Raw genomic sequence first — 19,011 nt, forward strand, 5'->3', positions numbered from 1 at the left:
TCTTTCTTGACTAAAGTTTTGCAGTTTATCCTATGAGGAGAACTTTAGATGTGTAGTGTTGGGCTGCAACTGATTAATTTTTTTAATCATCAGTGAAAACTCGATTAATTCTAAAACATTGTAAAACTCGAATTTATTCAGTTTACAATGGCAAAAATGACCAAATCATCACAATTGAAATACCTTGACTCTGCCAGATGGTTTGTTACACAGACGTCTCTGACGTCATTGGAAACTTTTTGGAAAAAGGGCAGACACTTTCAAAGGATCCCTGACAGGTATCATCTGTCCATCACTGTCTGTGCAGAAACCTCCTGAGACAAGAGCAAAAACCTCCCGCTGATTGGTCAGAGCCTCTGGTTGTGTGACTCAGATGCATTACTTGGAGCCTGAAAAGATGGATTTGGAATTTGAATTTGGAATATTTTACATTTTTTCCCCAGGAACAAACACCTAATCATCAAAATAGTTGCAGATTCTGTCTGTGCATTGTTTCAGGTAAAGTGTAGGTGAAGAAGAACTTTCTCAGTTTACAGAAAACATCTTATCTTTTTTATATTGATGTAATAAAAAAAAGTTTTCAATAACATTAAATAACATTCCACACACTACTGCTCAAACGTTTGGGGTTGATTACAAATGTCTTTATTTTTAAAGAAAAGTAACATTTTTTCAAACTAAAAAAGATGAAATTGATCAGACATGCAGTCTAGACATTGTTAATGTGGTAAATGACTATGAAAGCTGGAAACGGCTGATTTTCTTATGAAATATCTATTATTGTTATAATATCTCTAGCAACCATCACTCCTTTGTTCCAGTGGCACATTGTGTTAACCCACGTTGATAGTGTTGAAAGGCTGATTGATCATTAAAACAACTGAGCATTATGGTAGCACAGCCGAAAACTGTTTTGTGCTGATTAGAGAAGCAAAAAATTGATCCTTCCTCAGATTAAGATTAAGATTAAGATTTCCTTTATTAGTCCCACAGCGGGGACATTTCAAGAGTTACAGCAGCAAAATGGATAGCAAAAAAACCCAAAAGGTTTAATGATTATTTCTACCCTTGTCAATGTCTTTACTATATTTTGCATTCATTTGTAACTCATTTCATGAATCAAACATACAGACATTTTCTGGATGACCCCAAACTTTTGAGTGCTAGCGTATATATTTCAATTTAAACTTTATTAATCAATCTCTTCCAATCATATCACAATGAAAATGAAACCACAGAGTATTGTGTCTGAAAAAAAAATTCTGACTTTATGGGCAACCATGGACATTAAGTGGTTATGTTGTTCAATATATAAGAATTTGTAATTTTTTATTTATTTATTACTTCTATACTTTACTTTAATACAATTTCTTCTTCTTTCTGAGTCACAAATAACATTTGGAAAGCCAATAGCTGAGGGTTCAAAACTGAAAATAATTATTTCTACCCTTGTCAGTGTCTTTACGATATTTTCGATTAATTTGTAACTCATTTCATAAATAAAACAGTTTATTTTCATGGAAAACAACACAGAAATTGGATGACCCCACTAGTGTATATATTTCACTGTACCTCATGCTTTAATACTATGCTGCTTTTTTAATGCTTATTCTGGTTACAATTTCTCATGTTAAGCGTTCTGAATCTATGTGAGCAGCGCGTACGCTCTGCAGAACCTCATGCTTCCCATGTCGGTGCTCATGTTAACATTTATGAGCAGCCACACAGCCTGGATGAGCCATACAGCTTGGCTGCATGTCGGCTGTGTCACATTGAGCAATCTGGGGTGTTGCTTATTTTTCCGCATGATGCAGACAGTTCTCAGAGAAAACAGACTGTGAAAATGATCCTTTGACAGTCATATCGACATCGTACCAGCAGCATTACACCTTTCAGCACAGTGTCTGTAGAAAACGGTGGTGGAAGACGGATTCATGTCTTTTGCTTCAGTGAAAGTGCTAAAACCACACTGTGAATTTACTCCACTACAAGTAAAAGTTCTGCACCTAAAACCTCAGAAACTGTCAGCATCAACATGTACTATAAATGATCAAAAGCCCTACTCCTTATGCAGCATGTCCCTCAGATTGTTAAATATATATATATATATATATATATATATATATATATATATATATATATATATATATATATATATATATTCTCTATATATTATTGGATTAATATTATTTTTGAGGCATTTATGTAAGCAGTTTTTTACTGTTGTCAAAGTAGGGCTTATTTGAGCATGGTCGCCCATAAAGTTGGAATAAAATATGTTTTACCTCTTCCCATGAAATAATTGGGACAATATGATTTATTATTGACGGATAAAGTGTATATTTTCTCACTTTATGAATCAATCCCTTCCAAACATATCACAATTAAAATGAAACCACAATTAACACAGGATTGTGTCTGAGACAAAATGATTCTGACTTTATGGGCGATTATGTACTTAATTTGCTGTTATGTTGTTTAATAAATAATAATTTATAACATTTTTTTCATTTATTAAATGTTTTTCATGTTAAATCTCAGACTGAAAAGTAACTAAAGCTGTCAGCTGTAGTGGAGAAGAAGTATAAAGTTACATAAAATGGAAATACTCAAGTAACATAAAAGAAACACATAATTTTACTTAAGTACAGAACTTGAGTTAATGTTAAAGTTAAAGAAAAAATTATATTTCACAAGTGTAAAAAAAACACTTAAAATACACAAAAAATATTAACAGTAATTAACAAATTTATTGGACCACCTGTCATAAAATCGAGAAAACATAAATATTTTTAAAATCTTTCAAAAGCTTCTTTAAAACTAAAATGTTATTGTTATTTCTTTGGGGGAAAAATGAATTCACGTTTTTCACAACTAAAACTAATTTTTCTGTTCAGGAATGCAAGTAAATAACTGTAATGTGACTCTTCATCAATAAATAATAAAGTGATTTACTATTTTTACATTTTTTTGCAAACAACTTAATGAATAACAATAATAATTATATTTTAGAATTAAAGATATAATTTGGGTTAAAGAGCTTCAACATACTGGTGTCTTAACCATTACAGAAACATAAAAAATTATTTTGGTAATTACTAATCCCGTTAATTTCGAAAATCTGTGGCACAAACCGGTGTGTACTTATTTTTAACTCAACTTCTCTTCTTTTGTCTAAAATAAATATGAATGTTATTTTCAATTAACCCTCCTGTTATGTTAGTTTTTTCAGGAACAGCAATAACCCAAGGCATTTTAATTACCTAAAGGTCCAGAAAGGAAAAAAATCCCAATAAATCATTAATAACTTCATTACTAAACATTTCAATCAATATTTAGTGCAGTTGTGTTCTTTACCTCTCAAAGATCATGGGTCATTGAGGATAATGCACTCTTTTTTCAATAAAAAAATGCATGTTAAAACTTTTTTTTAATGCACATTGGAAAGACCCACATATGAAATATGATGGTTTTACATGACATTGATTTATTTATTTATTTTTTATTTTACATTTATTTTTTTTCTGAAAAAAATCTTTTAACTATTTTTTTTTTTACAATGAAACATTATATTATTGACAGATTGTAGATCTGTGTCTCACACAAATGTGAGCTGCAGCAGTTCAGTGAGGTCGCCATCACACAGGAGGCAGAGGTCGCAGCGCAGCCCGGGCCTTAGCGGGGTGTGAAGCTTTAAGAATGGTCGAACCGGGTGTGCAGCTGCTAAGTAATTCGGTCAGTTGGTTCAAACTAATTTGGCCCATTTGGGCACGAGGAGCAGTTTGGACTCTATTAGCTGCTACGAGGGTTAACGGGGCTAATAAGACTCTCAACCTCGTTATCCCGTCTGCCACAGCTCCAATAAAGCCAATTCAAGATGTGTCATTGTTTGGACTAAATTGATTTCAGATGATTCTCTCAATTTTGTAAACCCAGAGAGATATTTCACAGCGAGACGGATGGGAACATTTTCCATGCCAATTTCTTCTTTCTTTCTGAGTCACAAAAATGGTTAGGAAAGACAATAGCAGTATGTTCAAACACTGTATGACCGTATGAATGAGGAGAGGTCACTAAGAAAAATATATCATAGGCTTAGTGAAGTTCAGTCAGCAAACTCTCTGGCAGGCAGCCACTGGCCTGACTCAGCTGTGTGTTTGTTCACTTTACCAATCACAAACACTTTCCAAATTCAGCAGTCCATTTAAATTGGAAAGGAACCTCACCAGGTCTCTGCTGCTGCTGCTGCTGCTGCTGCTGCTGCTGCCTGCTATACTGTACATATCTGGCTAATTTTACTCTTTATCCGATTCATTGGAAAAATGTCATGCAACCTTTCTGAACCAGACGTGAATGTCCTCAAGGGAAACATCTGACAACTCAAAACAACCTGATTCAAAGTCAAGGTTAGGGCCGCTCAGTGAAGGAGAGAGCGACACGTGGCATTAGAGATGCCATTTAATCTGTTGCGCATCTTTTCCTCAAGAGCAAGAATTTATCACCTATTTCCTACTCTGCCAAAATTTATGTTGCTGCTGCATCACGGAGGTGAAGGATGCTGTTACACTTGCACCATTTCAGCTCTGTTATCACTGGAATTACAATTCATGCTTGCATCAGGATTTATTGAAAACATCCAGTAACCTGAACCTTATGCAGATAAATTATAAAACACTGGATTTGTGAAGATTTACTGACTGATTTCAAGGTGAATGGCCTCATGTAATTAATTCTACAGGGCTTTTTGAATGGAGCAGCATGCCGTCATCATCAAGTATTTTCAAACAGATCACATAGTGTTTAATAATGAAGAGTCACTCGTTTTAATAAATGTCCTTTGTATTGTTTTATTAATAGACTTTGGATCAATGTGTGTGCTCAGATTCCACTTCTACCAGGCTGGACTGGTTTTACTTATTTATACCACAGACTGTATATAAAGATGGACGACATGACAGCTCCCCCACTATTTAGGCCAAAACATATTGATCGCCCCCTGGTGGCGGGCTGTAGTATATGTTATAAATCCCGCCCCCTCCATGTTAGTGAAGGGACAGGAGCCAAACTAAAAACTCAAGTAGAGGTCAAATAAAGATGGTCAAGTATTAATTTTTCTGGTTTAAATTATTTATCTGATGTTAAAAAACTGGGGTGTAACGTCATGACTGAAAGCTGTAATTGGTCAGGCGTGTGTTTTAGCGGGAAATCAATACTGTGGGCTCCACTCTGTGTCACTACTGCACAGACTCTAGCTCCATATGACGTCACCAGCCTTTACTGGGGATATTTAGGCTCGGTGTTGTACAGTGGGAGGAAATGGAGACATGTCTATGATTGATATGATTGATAATTCTGAGGTAGAGGTCACTGTGTTTTCGTGATGTGCATTTTTCTTTACCTAATGATATATCAGTCAGAAGCACTCTCGTCATAGATTTAACCATTTATTGCAACAAATGGAAATACAGTTCCCAGACTCAACACTGATGGTTCCATAACAGGACGCTCCCTGCATTGAGAGACATGTCTCCCCTTAAACACTACCCACGGGTCGCTTGTACAGGCAGCATACACACAACCCATATTTAATCAAATAAAATAAAAATTCAGACCCCGGACTTTCACCCAGGAGAACATGGTTCATGTCCCATGTGAAAACAAAAGTAAACAATGTGATTTAAACTAAGCATGAAACCTGCAAACTTGATGATCTATAATGTTAACGATCAATTAATCGATTAATCGCTGCATGCATACATGTGCAAAATTATATATATATATATATATATATATATACACAGTACTATGCAAAAACCTGGTTTGATAATGGATGCTTTTATTTTGAAAGGACAAAAAGACACTTGATCGTAAAACTAAGTTAAGGTCAAGGAGTTCAAGTTGTATGTTTTAGAGAGGAGGCATGAGGTTATGTTTTCACAGTAATCTTGCATATTTAAGTATGTTTTGTGTTTGAATAAGTTTTGGATAAAATTAAACCTAGTAATTCATGCTAGCAAGGTCTGATACAGTAAGCTAGTTTTGCTCACATTAATTCTCTTCTATTTCTCTGTGTTTAATAATTGTTATTGTAACTTTTAGTTTGCAAACTGTAGCTTTGTCCAACTTTACTCTCAGCTCATTGGCTTATACTGATACGCAGTCATAAATAAAATTAAAAAAAATACACGGATCGATTAAAAATTCCATGTGATCGACCAAATTCTTAACGACCATTAATCAATCATCGATTAATTATTCCCACCCCTACATTACTAACTTCTGTGAATCACATTTTTGTGTAACTATTTCACTTTATCTTAACTGCTTTACTTCCAAAATTAACTGTTTAAACTGTCTTTTATAACGCCTTACTAGGACGTATTTAGCCCTAAACCTAGATCAGTGGTTTTATAGCCAAAATTCAACAAGACTGCAGCCTTTTTTTTTTACAACAGTGTGTATGTAAAATGACGTGTGCGCTACTTTGATAAATGCTCATATGGGTCACTTTGAGTAGTATTGACAAACCTATTCTGTCGTTAAGGTTGGAGATCTTGGTGGGATTGATCAAACAGCAAAGACTCCCCCTACACCAACACGGGCCTTTAAATAAGACATTTCAATACTATTTTATTTTTTAGACCCACAAGCACTCTGAACTCTGAAGGTTATTTTCCAGTAGCAGCAGCAGCAGCAGTGTGTGACAGTGAAGGTGTAACAGGGATCAGTGAGGAGGGATATTTAAACTTGTGAGAACTTGCTGTGATTGGTGTGTGGGTGGGTGGGTGTGGCTGATAAGAGTGATGATGTAATCAGTGGGCTGTCAGCTGATTACTGCCGGGGCGTACCAGGATGCCTCATATTGAACACAACACAATTAATCAAGAAAATAATCTGCAGATAAATCAACAAGGAAATTCATTATTTGCGGCACTAGCTATGTTTACAGTATGTATTAGATTAGAGATGGTAAGTTAAGGTGTGGGTTTAATTCCAGAGCCAGAGAAGATGTATTAGCACTCATGACCCTCATCATACTGTATCTTGCAGTCGTCTCCTCCTGTGTGCATCTCCAAGCAGCAAAATACATGACATGTATGTAGATGAATGCCATGTAACACAATACAAATCTACACATATGACTGTTTGATGTTTGGCAGTTTTGATAATGCTTTGTTCAGGCAGATGTACTGCGCTCCCGGCTCCACTGATGTACAATAAGTTATGTGCACAGGGAGCATACAAGAGCAGATCCTTTAAATAAGACCAACGCATTACTATGCTCCGCTTCATTCACCATCCATATTGAATAAATCAGATTACCCTGACTGAAATGATTGAAATAAAATATATACTTCAGTCAGTAAGTTTTGGCTGGCAGCCAGTCGGTGGTCTGCCTCGGCTCGGATGCTTCAGCCAATCAGACACACTTCACAAATAGGGCAATCTGGTTAAATGGGGAAGGGAGACGCTGCTGTGCTTCTGCAGCTGATACAGATGTATGCTGGGGGTGTCTGGACACTTTTTCACACCTACCACCACCCTCTGGTGTCGTGTCACCTCTTTGTATCTGCTTTTATGTAACGTGGAGCAGTGGTGCTGTTCTTTCACAGGGAGGATTTATGGTACATTTGGTTTAGGGTGCAGACTATACATATAGATTCGTTGCCAAAAAGTCAACCAATGTTTTTCAGTAACAGTGTAAGCCAATTGTTAGCTGGCGTTCGTGACATAAAGCTTTGACAGCTATTGTGCAATGACAAAGGACAAACACATTTACAGAGACATCAGTATACTGACAACTCATCAATACATACTCATATTAGACAGTTTCTCAGCCACCTAACACTTTTGCTTCGTGACCAAACCAAACTGCCTGTCTTGGCTCGATTTTCTTTTCCTTTATCATCTCCAAGTTTCCAATTCAAGATGAGTATATGCTGGAGGTTATTTGAACTTGGATAATGAGAAACCCTCAAAGGCTGTAATGCCATACTCTTGGAGATAAGAAGTGGATGGTGCAGCTTCGGCTTTAAGTTATTGACACTTTCTGAAAATGAAAGAGCAGAAAAATCGATTTTTGAAAAACTAATCTGCATCAGCAAAAAGGATAGTTAATTGGACAAACACAGCATGCACATAGCCTGTTAGTTAAGGAGGGGACATTTTGCAAGATGTAAATATGTAGATTTTGGATCATTTGGTTGGTTTTCATTTCATTTCCCTCATTTAACAATGGCTAAGGGATTGCCTGCGTGTAATAATTGGCAGTTTCATGCAGATATCTGAAGGTCAAAGGTTAAGGGACCCCTTTGAAAATGGCAATGCCAGTTTTTACCTTGCCAAAATTTTGCCAAACTTTGGATCCTTATTAAGCTTCTTGCTGAAAAACTAGACATGACTGGTACCACCAGATGCCTTAGGTCGTCTAGTATTTATGATAGGGCTGGGCGATATGACAAAATTTGATCATGATATATTTTTTCAAATCATCCGATCTCGATTATTATTATTATTATTATTTTTTACATTAAAAGCATCTGTTTAAAGCACCTGTACTGGAAACTAAAGAAACTAGAGATTAATTCAATATTTTATTCTCATACGAAGCAAATAACAAAGCAAATTAAATAAGATGAACATAGAAAATTATAAAAACAACTTTTTACTCAACAGTACAACAAATGGAGAAAAATATAAAATAATACAGTGAACTACTTTACAGTCCTGATGGTGTTAGCAGGTATGCAAGACCCAAAATAAAGAAATTGGGAGATTTGTTGTTGTTAGAAAGCCCACGCTGTTTATGTTTTGCTAACTTGTTTATTAAACTAAGTTCCATTCAGTAATTGTTCCTCTGTAAGTTTTCATATGCCCTACACTCCTGAACAAACCATAGCCATTCCGATGCTATTGAATGCACCATACCTGTGTGTGAATTGCCCTGCTGTGAATGTAAGTTTTCTCTCGGATAGATTATGATTTCTCTTTCCCTTCTTCTCTTGCTCTTTCCCAACATTCACCTCTTCCTCCCTGGTTTATTGCTCCAATTCATGACTGACATCTATCTCGCTGTCCACAGCCCACAGCTCGGCGTTTAGCTCCACGTTTGGTCTTTCTGTTTACTTCTCCGGCAACTTAGAAACAGTTGTGGAGCAGGAAAAGGTAAATTCTGATTGGCTGTTGTCACGCACATTTCAGACATGTTTGATCGAGTAAATTTGCTCACAGCTGATCACCGTCGGCCTAATATATGATATCAATATCTTCACACTAAAAGCTTTGAAAGACATGTTGGGCTAAAGAGAGGTTGTTCATAAACAACACAATGCTGTCACTTGTCAAAGGTTAAACTAAGTCAGCAGAGTTTGAAATTGGACAGACACTCAAGTGTAAAGTTGGTGAATGAGTCACAAAACATCATCCCAAATATATTATAATCTCAAAACACCAAACCCCTTGAGAATGTGCCCTCCTCTATTTGTCTGTTCTTGTCATTAATAATAAATAAATAATACTTCCAGCAGAACATAAGTGTCAAAGACAAAGACATTAACGTGTCTGTCCTTGGGCAAGGCTGCTGAAGTTTAACAGTTTTGTCATCATTCTCACAAGGACGCTGGTTCACAGTGATACATTACTTGAATATTTTTGAAAAAGTAAGGGAAAGCTGTTTAACTTAGAACAGTGTGCTGCTGTATTTTGTTTAGTTTGTAACTATTTGAAATGCAAGTCAAGGATCTGAACCATCAGGAACAACAAAACAGAGATGCTGCTGTGATTCTCTGGGGCCGAGGAGACAGCTCACATGATTTATTCTGAGTAAATAATAGACCAATGCTTTGGCAAGTCTGAAAGCTCAGCACATTTAGAGATTCAGATATTTGCATTTATAAGTTAGCACTCCACAGAGTGTGACTCTGTAGCCTCTTAATATGATTCATTCCATTACCAGAGTATCTCAAAAGCTCCACTTAACTGATACAAATAAAATTAATTTGCTAACATTTTATAGTATGACCTGAGCCACAGAAAAACAGACTTTCTCAGATCAAATATATACAACTCGTCCTCTGTGTTTATTTAACCTTACCATTTATTTATTTTTATTTTTTTATGAGGAGCCCCGGGATGCAATTTTTGAATCCAGTTACACATGACAGAGATGGGTGTCTTGGGACATGGAAGCACCCAGGGAAGAGGAATAACAAGATAAAGACTCACATAAAAAAAGCACAGGTGCTTGTCAAGTACACAAAACCCTTTGAAGTGAATTTGTCCTTCAGCATCGTGTTCAGTGTGCTTTGGTGAAAGATTAGACCTCATGTCACATTTTTATTGCCTGTGTCAAGGAAGTTTACAGATAGATAGGTAGCGAGCAAGAGAGGTTTATAGAGATAGACAGATATAAGGAGAGATATATACAGTACAATAGATGGATATAAAGAAAGAGGTGTGGAGAGGTAGGACATAAGGCACGTATAGATATAGATACAGAGACAGAGATATAAATAGATAGAGATCTAAATCACATTTTCATCCAAATGTAATCAAATTCTAACTGAATTTTCCAGGAAATGCACAGTCTCTGCTCCAGTCGGTTGCTATTAAACCATTTCAGAAGAAGAGAGCACACAGAAATGACCAAATTACAAAAGCACAAGACATTTTTTTATCCAGGCCTTAAGTTAAAGAACATAACAGTCTCCTTGTCAATTGTAACATATAAGATTAGTTTTTAGTCTCTTCTGTGTAGTAATAATGGTATTAATAATAAAGTTTTTTGTACAGCCCCTCTGAAAACAAAGTAACATGGTGCTTGACAATAAAACAAAATGCAATTAAGAACACATAAATACAACAATTAAACTATTTATAAAACAATGTAAAAGAAGGAAAAGGTCAATAAAAAACAATACGATAAAAGTATTAAGAATACGATAAAGTTTTAAAAAGAGATTTAAAAGATGACACTGGGAGTAAGTAAGTTGCTAATGTAAGCAAAAGCCTGATCATTGAGGGCTTTAAAAACAAGCAGTAAAATCTTTAAATCAATTATGTAGCTGAAGTTTCTGTAACGTTTAAGTCATGTGCACAAGTCTGTTTTCTTTACACTTTGTTTTAATTGATGCATCAACTTTTTCCACCTCAACCAAACATAAGGCTTTTGGTAGTTTCTGACTTTTTTCAAATTTTCTGTATTATAACTCACGGTGTATAGGCACAAAATGAACATAAAAGCAGGTGGATAGAAAATCACTTACACTTACAGTCATGGAAAAAAATATTACCTTTTTCTTTAATTTCTTGTTAATTTTAATGCTTGGTACAAGTAAAGGTACATTTGTTTGGACAAATGAAAGGATAACAACTAGCTGATATATAGCCATTTCCCATGGTTTTCTTGATAATAACAAAAATCATTATCAACAAAAGCATGGAAAATGTCTAGATATCAGCTCTTAAATTAAACTATTATGAGCTATTTTTGTTATCATTATATTGTCCAAACAAATCTACCTTTAGTTGTACCAGGCATCAAAAATGAACAAGAAATTGAAGAAGACAAGGGTGGTCGAATATTTTTTTCCATGACTGTAGATACAGAGGAGGAGGTATAGATTGGGAAAAAGATGGGTGGATAGGAATGAAGAATAGCATTTTATTATTATTAAGGTTAAGATATTCCCGTATTAGTCCTTCAGCCGGGAAATTCAACCTCTGCATTTAACCCACTGTGCCCGGGGAGCTGTGACCTGTCTGTCCTGGGATTCGAACCGCTGAACCCAATTCTCTAACCTCTGGACACTGACTGCCCATTATAAGATAATAAATATCATGCATTGACCTATCACTCCTTTCCTTTAAAAAACATACACTTTGCTTGGGTTCAAGCTAAGTCGAGGCATACCAATTATTTATCACAGTTACAGTCTTCTGAGGCTTCATAGTACAAACTGTATAAAAATATCTCCTAGAAACCCTCTTAACTACAGCAGAGTCCGGTGTGGAGGTGTTTGCTCACACCACCAGCAGCTTTGAGGATGCCTGTGTGTGTATCAAGCCATCTAGGAGACAGCCTCTGTGTTCCATGTGCCTACTGATGTGGAGCAGCAGAGTGAATGTCAGGCAGAGCCGGTCACCGTGTCTGTTTGGGGGCGGCAGTGAAGATCTGCTGTGTTTGTGTGTGCGCTGCTTACCGATGACAGGCTAGAGCCCGCTGTAACCTAGGAACCTGCATGTGTGTGGCGATGGCGGCGGTAATGTGTGTAGTGGGAGTGAGAATACAGGTTTAGACAGTGGGCAAGAAGCCAGTGCATGACTGCATCATTGTGTGGACTATGCAGTTCAGTGAAGGGGAGATTTGATATTTTCTTCCTCTCAGTAGAGCCTTTCCTTTAAGCCAGAGCTTTGCCCAGGGAACACTCACAAAGGAGTCTTCTGCTGCAGCTGGCAGAATCCTGCTACGTGATCTAAAACCAATTTCGCTATTTGAATAAGCTAACACTTATTTCCTTATCTTTCCCTTGCAGTCCAAAAAAATCCAGGCTCAACTGAAAGAACTGCGGTACGGGAAAAAGGATTTAATTTTTAAGGTAAGTTCAAACTGAAGAGGGGGGGTGGCTTTATAGTAGCTCCAGACCAGGGGTAAACAGGTACTTCAGACCACCTTGAAAAGGATGATCCCATCACAGGAGCTACTCCAATTAATTCAGTCTGAAATTACACGGACCCAACCAATCAGCAGCATGCAAAGCCAATTGGCCAGCGTTTAGACCACATGCTGCTAAGTCCTGTCATCTGATTCCCTTTGCAACATGCATCCCATCCTTTTCAATCACAGCAGGTATGTGGCTAAATGATGTGGACACTTGTGGACTCTCTTCATACTGAATTGCATTAGATCATATAGTGGAATCTTCAAGAGACAAATTGCAGATGACACCACGTATCAGAGGGCACCATATATGTATCTCCCGGCTCTCATACTTCCTCTGCAAGCCCAGTATAAACAGCAGCAAACAAGAAACTGCTCAGTATTGTTGCCCGTATAAACTCCACTGCCCCTTGTATTGTTAGGATTAAATGTTCTTAGATCTGAGCGCTTACGTAATATTTATTGACATTTGCTGGTACATGGGCTGACCTTTCAGGCCTTGTTTGCAGTGTTAAAATGTCAGTCGACATTTCTGCCACAATGCCCTGCAACGTCAGGTCTTAAATCTACGTTTTCATCCTTCAGACCCGTCATGTGTCAGATATAAATGAATGCAAAAAAAGGACTCAAGACACAGACTCAATTTGATGCTTCTAGTCCAATGCCTGAATATATTGTCCCTGGATGTCCTGTGCCCCTTGTTCTATTTCTAGACTGTGAATGATGGATGCATTGACTTGTTTGCCTGGTGTCACCGCTCGTAAATCGTTGTCTCTAAATTGCATCAGTCACTCACAAAACACAACCTTATTGCTCAATGTCACCAAACACTTCATGCGGACCTTCAAAACATTATAGTCGTTGGTGATTTACAGACGGATAAGGCTAATTTAAGTACACTCTTTGTCTTTATAAAAAAAAAATCATCTTTTTTGAAATGACAGTTTTTTTTTTCCTGATGGAAAGGTCAGAGGGAACTGCATCATGTCCCTCTGACCTCCCCACTCCCTCCTGCTATTGCAGCTCATATGTATTCCACATATGCTGTGATCAAAAGCCCAGAGGGGGACGAGGACAGGAGCAGGAAATAGAGAAGAGCCACTCAAGATTCGGAAATGTCATCAGCCTCACAGGGGGGATGTCAGTCAAGGCACCTTGACCAGGAGGCAATTAAATTGGTTATGACGGCTGTTGTACCGTATCAAACTGCATTTGCAGCACCGTGTCAGAGTACACAAAGACACAACAGCCTTACAAGACTGGACACAGAGCAAAATAAAGAAACCTCAAAACCTCATTATTTTATCTTGGGAACAATTCAGAGCTGACAGGTATGGCCTGAAAAAAAGAAAAGGAATTGTGGAAGAGATAAAAACAGGAAGGGCTACTGTTTTGACAAATGCAATATTTCAGGGACACTGTGCACCTACAGTGGCTCAAAAGAAGTTGGTACTGTCAATGTTTCCTTCAGTGGATCATTTTCCATTAATAGCCCTCAGATTTGAAGGACAACTTAAAAAGAGACCCAACTCAGTGAATCCAAACTATGCAGTCCCAGTGCATAACTGTAAACACCACTCACAGGCAGGTTCCCCTTCACTCGCTCAGCCAAAACATTAAAAACTTCAGAGGAACTGACGGTGCCTTCCTCGCATTTCCCTACGAGACAATATTTTTGGCAGAGGAGCCGCATTTTGAGCCTTCACATCTTCTTCACTCCGTCAGTCCACTTTTAAATTTACCCCCAGAGCTGTTTCTCCTCCAGCTTAGAGAAAGAAAAAAATAGAAAAGAAAAGAAAAAATGACGGCTTGATGTAGTTGCATGCCTCGTCTAGCAGAGTGGCTACTACCCCACTGACCTCACACCTTCATAATGGATTCAGCACAAAAAATATGGAGCCACAGACTTGGAGGCACTAACCCTGAAAGTCAGCATTTCTGGGTCAGCAGCCGTGCGCCTGCAGTCCTCAGAGGACCATCCGCTGATGATGCTCGCTGTAATGGATGGTAATGGCTTGTTACTGTAACGCTGCACATGCACGGTCAACACACGGTCCTGAGATCCCTTAGAAGACGAGATAAGAGCAGAGTGCATTTGTTTTCTTCGTGCTTGTGAGCCAAACCAGCCTCATGATTATTCATTATTCTATGCTTTTTAAAACAGCATTTGGTGTTGTTTTGCTATATTCCTTCTCAGCTAAACACATACATATGCAGCAATATTTACAGCAGCTCAAAGTGCAGCATTTTGTATTGGTGTCTGTTCTTTTGGCCAAATGTGACATCATATTATAATATCTACTGCCAGTGCTTTAATGGCAGATATCCAATAATATGGCCCAAGTCTCCCTGAAATTGTACTGTTTTCTATCAGTAACCTTCAGTTTTCCATTATGCTGAAACTAATCCAAATGTGTATCAGTGAATACTTATGCCTTTCATTTGCCATTTGCCACGAAGAGATTATATGCAATCCTTTGTGTTGATGATTAAAGAACTGTTCCTCAAACTTTATTACCTTTGGATTCCCTCTCGAGCGCAGCCCGACAGCTACAAATGACTTTGTGCGATTGTCCCAAACTCCCTGAAAATGAAAAAAGAAAAAAATAAAGGATCTTTTGGGAGCAAAAATTTGATTCTTTGGCTTCTTTGAAAGCCGTAGTGGTGAATGTTGCCCTGTCCTTGACTTTCACTGCATGACTCATCAATCAGGGAAAACTTAAACATTATTCCAGCTGCCCCCGTCGAGTTGTAGAAGTGACAGACATGTTCATCATCACAATTACCATTTCGCTTGGCAGAAATCAAGATGAAAACGAGATGCAAACATGCCAAGAGTCCCCCACTGTGGCACAAAACTCACAGAGGTACCCCATAAGTCTATAAAACTCACCAGAAACCATCAATCAGCTGCATCGCCCCGTCTCTGAAACTTCAAACACTTTTTTCTTGCAGAGATTGTGAATGCTGTTTGTTGGGCTAGCTGACCTTGGGCGTTTCAGAATGTACACTCCTGCAGTTTTTCATTTTCAGAGGCCAGTAAAAGACACCCAGTAAAAGTTCATGGCTCAAAGTCCATCACTGAGGCCAGCTTTACACAAACTGCATGCAAATTATCCAAAACGAGTTTCTTTTCTTCTTGCTGACGAGTTTATCAATAATGAACGACTCCTCAGAGGGAACTGTGTTGATCCTCATACGGGGCTATATTGGCTCATTTATGGGGGGAAAAAGCATATTTGTGAGTGTTGTTCAGCTCAGGGATTAAACTCTGGCAATGATCTGCTCATTAAGGGCTTTGATGCTTCCAGGGGGTCTGCTCTCATGACTGTCAAGATTAAACCTTTCTTCTGTCTAAAGGACAGATGTGATCTTTTTTTAATGTGGCTCTGAATGAACTGGTGCTCATCTGATTCTGATTCTGCTCCATGAAACACACCAGAGGTAGTATTCACACAAGCATTTTACTGCTAAAAATCTAACTAAGAATGAATCATCATAATGCGGCCATGATTATGAAGGTTTATGAGATCCCAGCGCGCTCCTGTTTAAAGACACAGGGGATTTAGTGAGTGCTAAAAGCATATAATGTACATGAGATTTAGTGCTCCATCAATGTGCAGTCGGAGTAGGAGTGGGAGTGTATGTGTGTGTGAGAGAGAGGTGTCATAATACAGATCTTAAAAAGTCAGGACAAAAGTGATGATCGGCAAAATAATAAAGAGGCGTCTCAATCCTTTTGCGCTATAGATCTGTGTTATTGATAGTGCAGGAGAGAGGAGGTGGGGATAGAGAAATGCTTTGTGTGCACAGAACAAAGAGGATTGAACTGATTCAGGAGTCTTGTCTTTCTGCAGGGGCAGCAGCTAATGGACCTGGAGCACAAGCTAACTGTGGCCAAGGAGGAACTGGAGAAGACTGCACTGGATAAGGTGAATGACAGACAAAAACAATCAGTATTTTTATTTGACTTTAAGCATTTTTTTTTTCTTCTTTCCTGCTGTAATTATGACGCTATTGTGTTGATTATGGTCAACTGATAACTAAACTTTATGTAAGGTTTTTTTTTTTTGTGATTTACATTTCTTCAGCAAACAAACGGCATGCTATACACTATACAACTCCAGATAGTTATTAGGTAAATACAATTTAAAATAAATAGACAAATTAAATAATAATAGTAAAATAATGATTAAAATAATTATAACAATTGTTATTATTATTATTATTATTGTTGTTGTTATTGTTATTATATTATTATTTAAATTAAAGTTAATATTATTTATAATTAAAATTGAGATATATATATATTATGAATAGGAGAGAAGGAAGAGAAGGAAGAAAAAGTAAAATACTAAATATAGTACATACAAATATAGACATGCACATTTTCTCTCCACTTCAAAGGCACTTAAAATAACATACATTTTTATAGTTCATAGGTCCTGTATTTTCCCATTAAGATATGTTATCACTCTGCATCCATTCTTCAATAGTGGTAGCATTATTTAATATATTTGAATGAATGAATAACAATGAAATGGTATATAAAAAAAAAACTTTTAAATAAAAAACTTTTAACATTAACTAATTATTGATAATACCAAAATGTATGTTATTTAACAATGTATTCCTCCACACATCACATTTTCTATACTATGTATTTGTTTTTGATAACCAAATTATTTATAAACCTTTAAAACTACTTTGTAAACCATCTATAAATATATATATATATATATATATATATATATACACACACACACACACACACACACATTATTTAGGTGGCTATTGTAAAGTTTCAACTAATGCTTATAATATTTTTTTTTCACTTTTGTGCACCGATATCTATTCAAATTATGTTTGCATGAAAGTATTTATTAACTTTTTAACAAGGTATTATAATCGTAATTTGCAACTTTTCAATTGCCATCCAAATAATGTTTAACCAATATAGTGCATGATATGTTACAATGTGTGCAGCAATAATAACATAAAGTATAGTGTAATATTATTAACTTTTTTAATTATTTTATTGTTAACAGTGAAACAACTTTTAACTGAAGTTGAATTAAATATTACTGTTTATTTATGATGTTTTTAATAAAGTCTGTGTTATATGACCTATTTAAGCTATTGTTCAAATGGGGAATACAAAAGTCAAAATTACTTAATGAATAAAGTATGTGTATTAATATTTCTCTGTATATATTAGTTTTAGTGAGTGGAGTTTCAGGATGGAAAATGAAGTTAAAATAACTCCCCAAATACACATCTCTAAGGCAGCTGTCTAATTACGGAGGAAATATTTTGAAAATGTCTCACTTTAGCAGGTTGACAGCATGCAGCAGCTTTAATTTATGAGGCTTAATCGTTTTAACATGTGGTTATGGACAGACTGTCACTGGGGGCAAGTCAGAAGAGTTAAAAATGCACAAGGAGAAAAGTGCTGATTAGGAATTTAGGTAATTCTTGAGCTCACCTCAAGAGTCCTGACATCAGAGGCTGCTGTAAAATAATTAAAAAACAATCATTATTATTATCATTGATTAAAAAAAAAGATCTATTCCCTCTTTTTTATTACTCTGGGGATTTCTGCTCCATGTCTCGTCTAACGATGCCTCCCAGCTTCACTAAAGCCACTTTAAAGCATGGCCAATGGCCTTAATGGTTAAGTTAATTATTCATATGGATGCATGGAATGAGGGATTCAGAAATCTGCTTGTGTGTGTAATTTTTGTTTGGGGACAGGAGTCTCAGCTGAAGGCGCTGAAGGACACAGTTCACATCTGCTTCTCAGCTGTCCTGCACAACCAGCCCAGCGGCAGCCACAGATTTCCCACCTCCCCCACCCACTTGTTCAGATATTCATCACTCATCAACAGCTCCAGAGTCACCTTTCAGCAGCCACATGCCAAGGTAATTCAGTATTCCACTCACTTCCATCTCATTTAATGTTTATCCAAAAAGAAAGCCTGAGTTGTTGTGAAAATCCAACCTTTTTTATATCTAATGAATCGGTCGAGTGATATGATCAGCCAGCCATGTGTCTACTGTAGATGAGGTCCTGCCGTCCTTGAAATAACCGTGTGTCTCACTCCAAGACGTCAACATGTGCTCTGCAGAGACGTCACAAAGATAAGCAGTTATATCTAGAATGTATACAATCTGTAATGTTTATATTATTAATCATTGAGTAAAAAGCACTTGAAAAGCTTTGAAAATACTTATATTCTCACTTCTTCAGTTCATAAAGTTTTGTACTTTTCTTTATTTTTAAATGTCTCAAAAGCCCTGCATTCACCAAATATAAGGAAAAAACGACCTCTCTTTTCTATCTCCTGTAACCC

The 19,011-nt window shown here is 36.9% G+C and overlaps 1 protein-coding gene across 1 annotated transcript in view; it reads left to right on the forward strand.

The window, feature by feature from the left end:
* Positions 1-19,011, forward strand: part of luzp2 (leucine zipper protein 2) — a 196,366-nt gene that overhangs the window by 150,786 nt on the left and 26,569 nt on the right. The window contains exons 7-9 of the mRNA XM_059347564.1: positions 12,534-12,596; positions 16,516-16,590; positions 18,413-18,580. Of these exons, the coding sequence (XP_059203547.1) occupies positions 12,534-12,596; positions 16,516-16,590; positions 18,413-18,580 (306 nt within the window). The remainder of the gene's footprint in view (positions 1-12,533; positions 12,597-16,515; positions 16,591-18,412; positions 18,581-19,011) is intronic.

This window comes from Centropristis striata, chromosome 2 (assembly GCF_030273125.1).
Source record: "Centropristis striata isolate RG_2023a ecotype Rhode Island chromosome 2, C.striata_1.0, whole genome shotgun sequence".
In the NCBI taxonomy this organism is placed as follows: Eukaryota; Metazoa; Chordata; class Actinopteri; order Perciformes; family Serranidae; genus Centropristis; species Centropristis striata.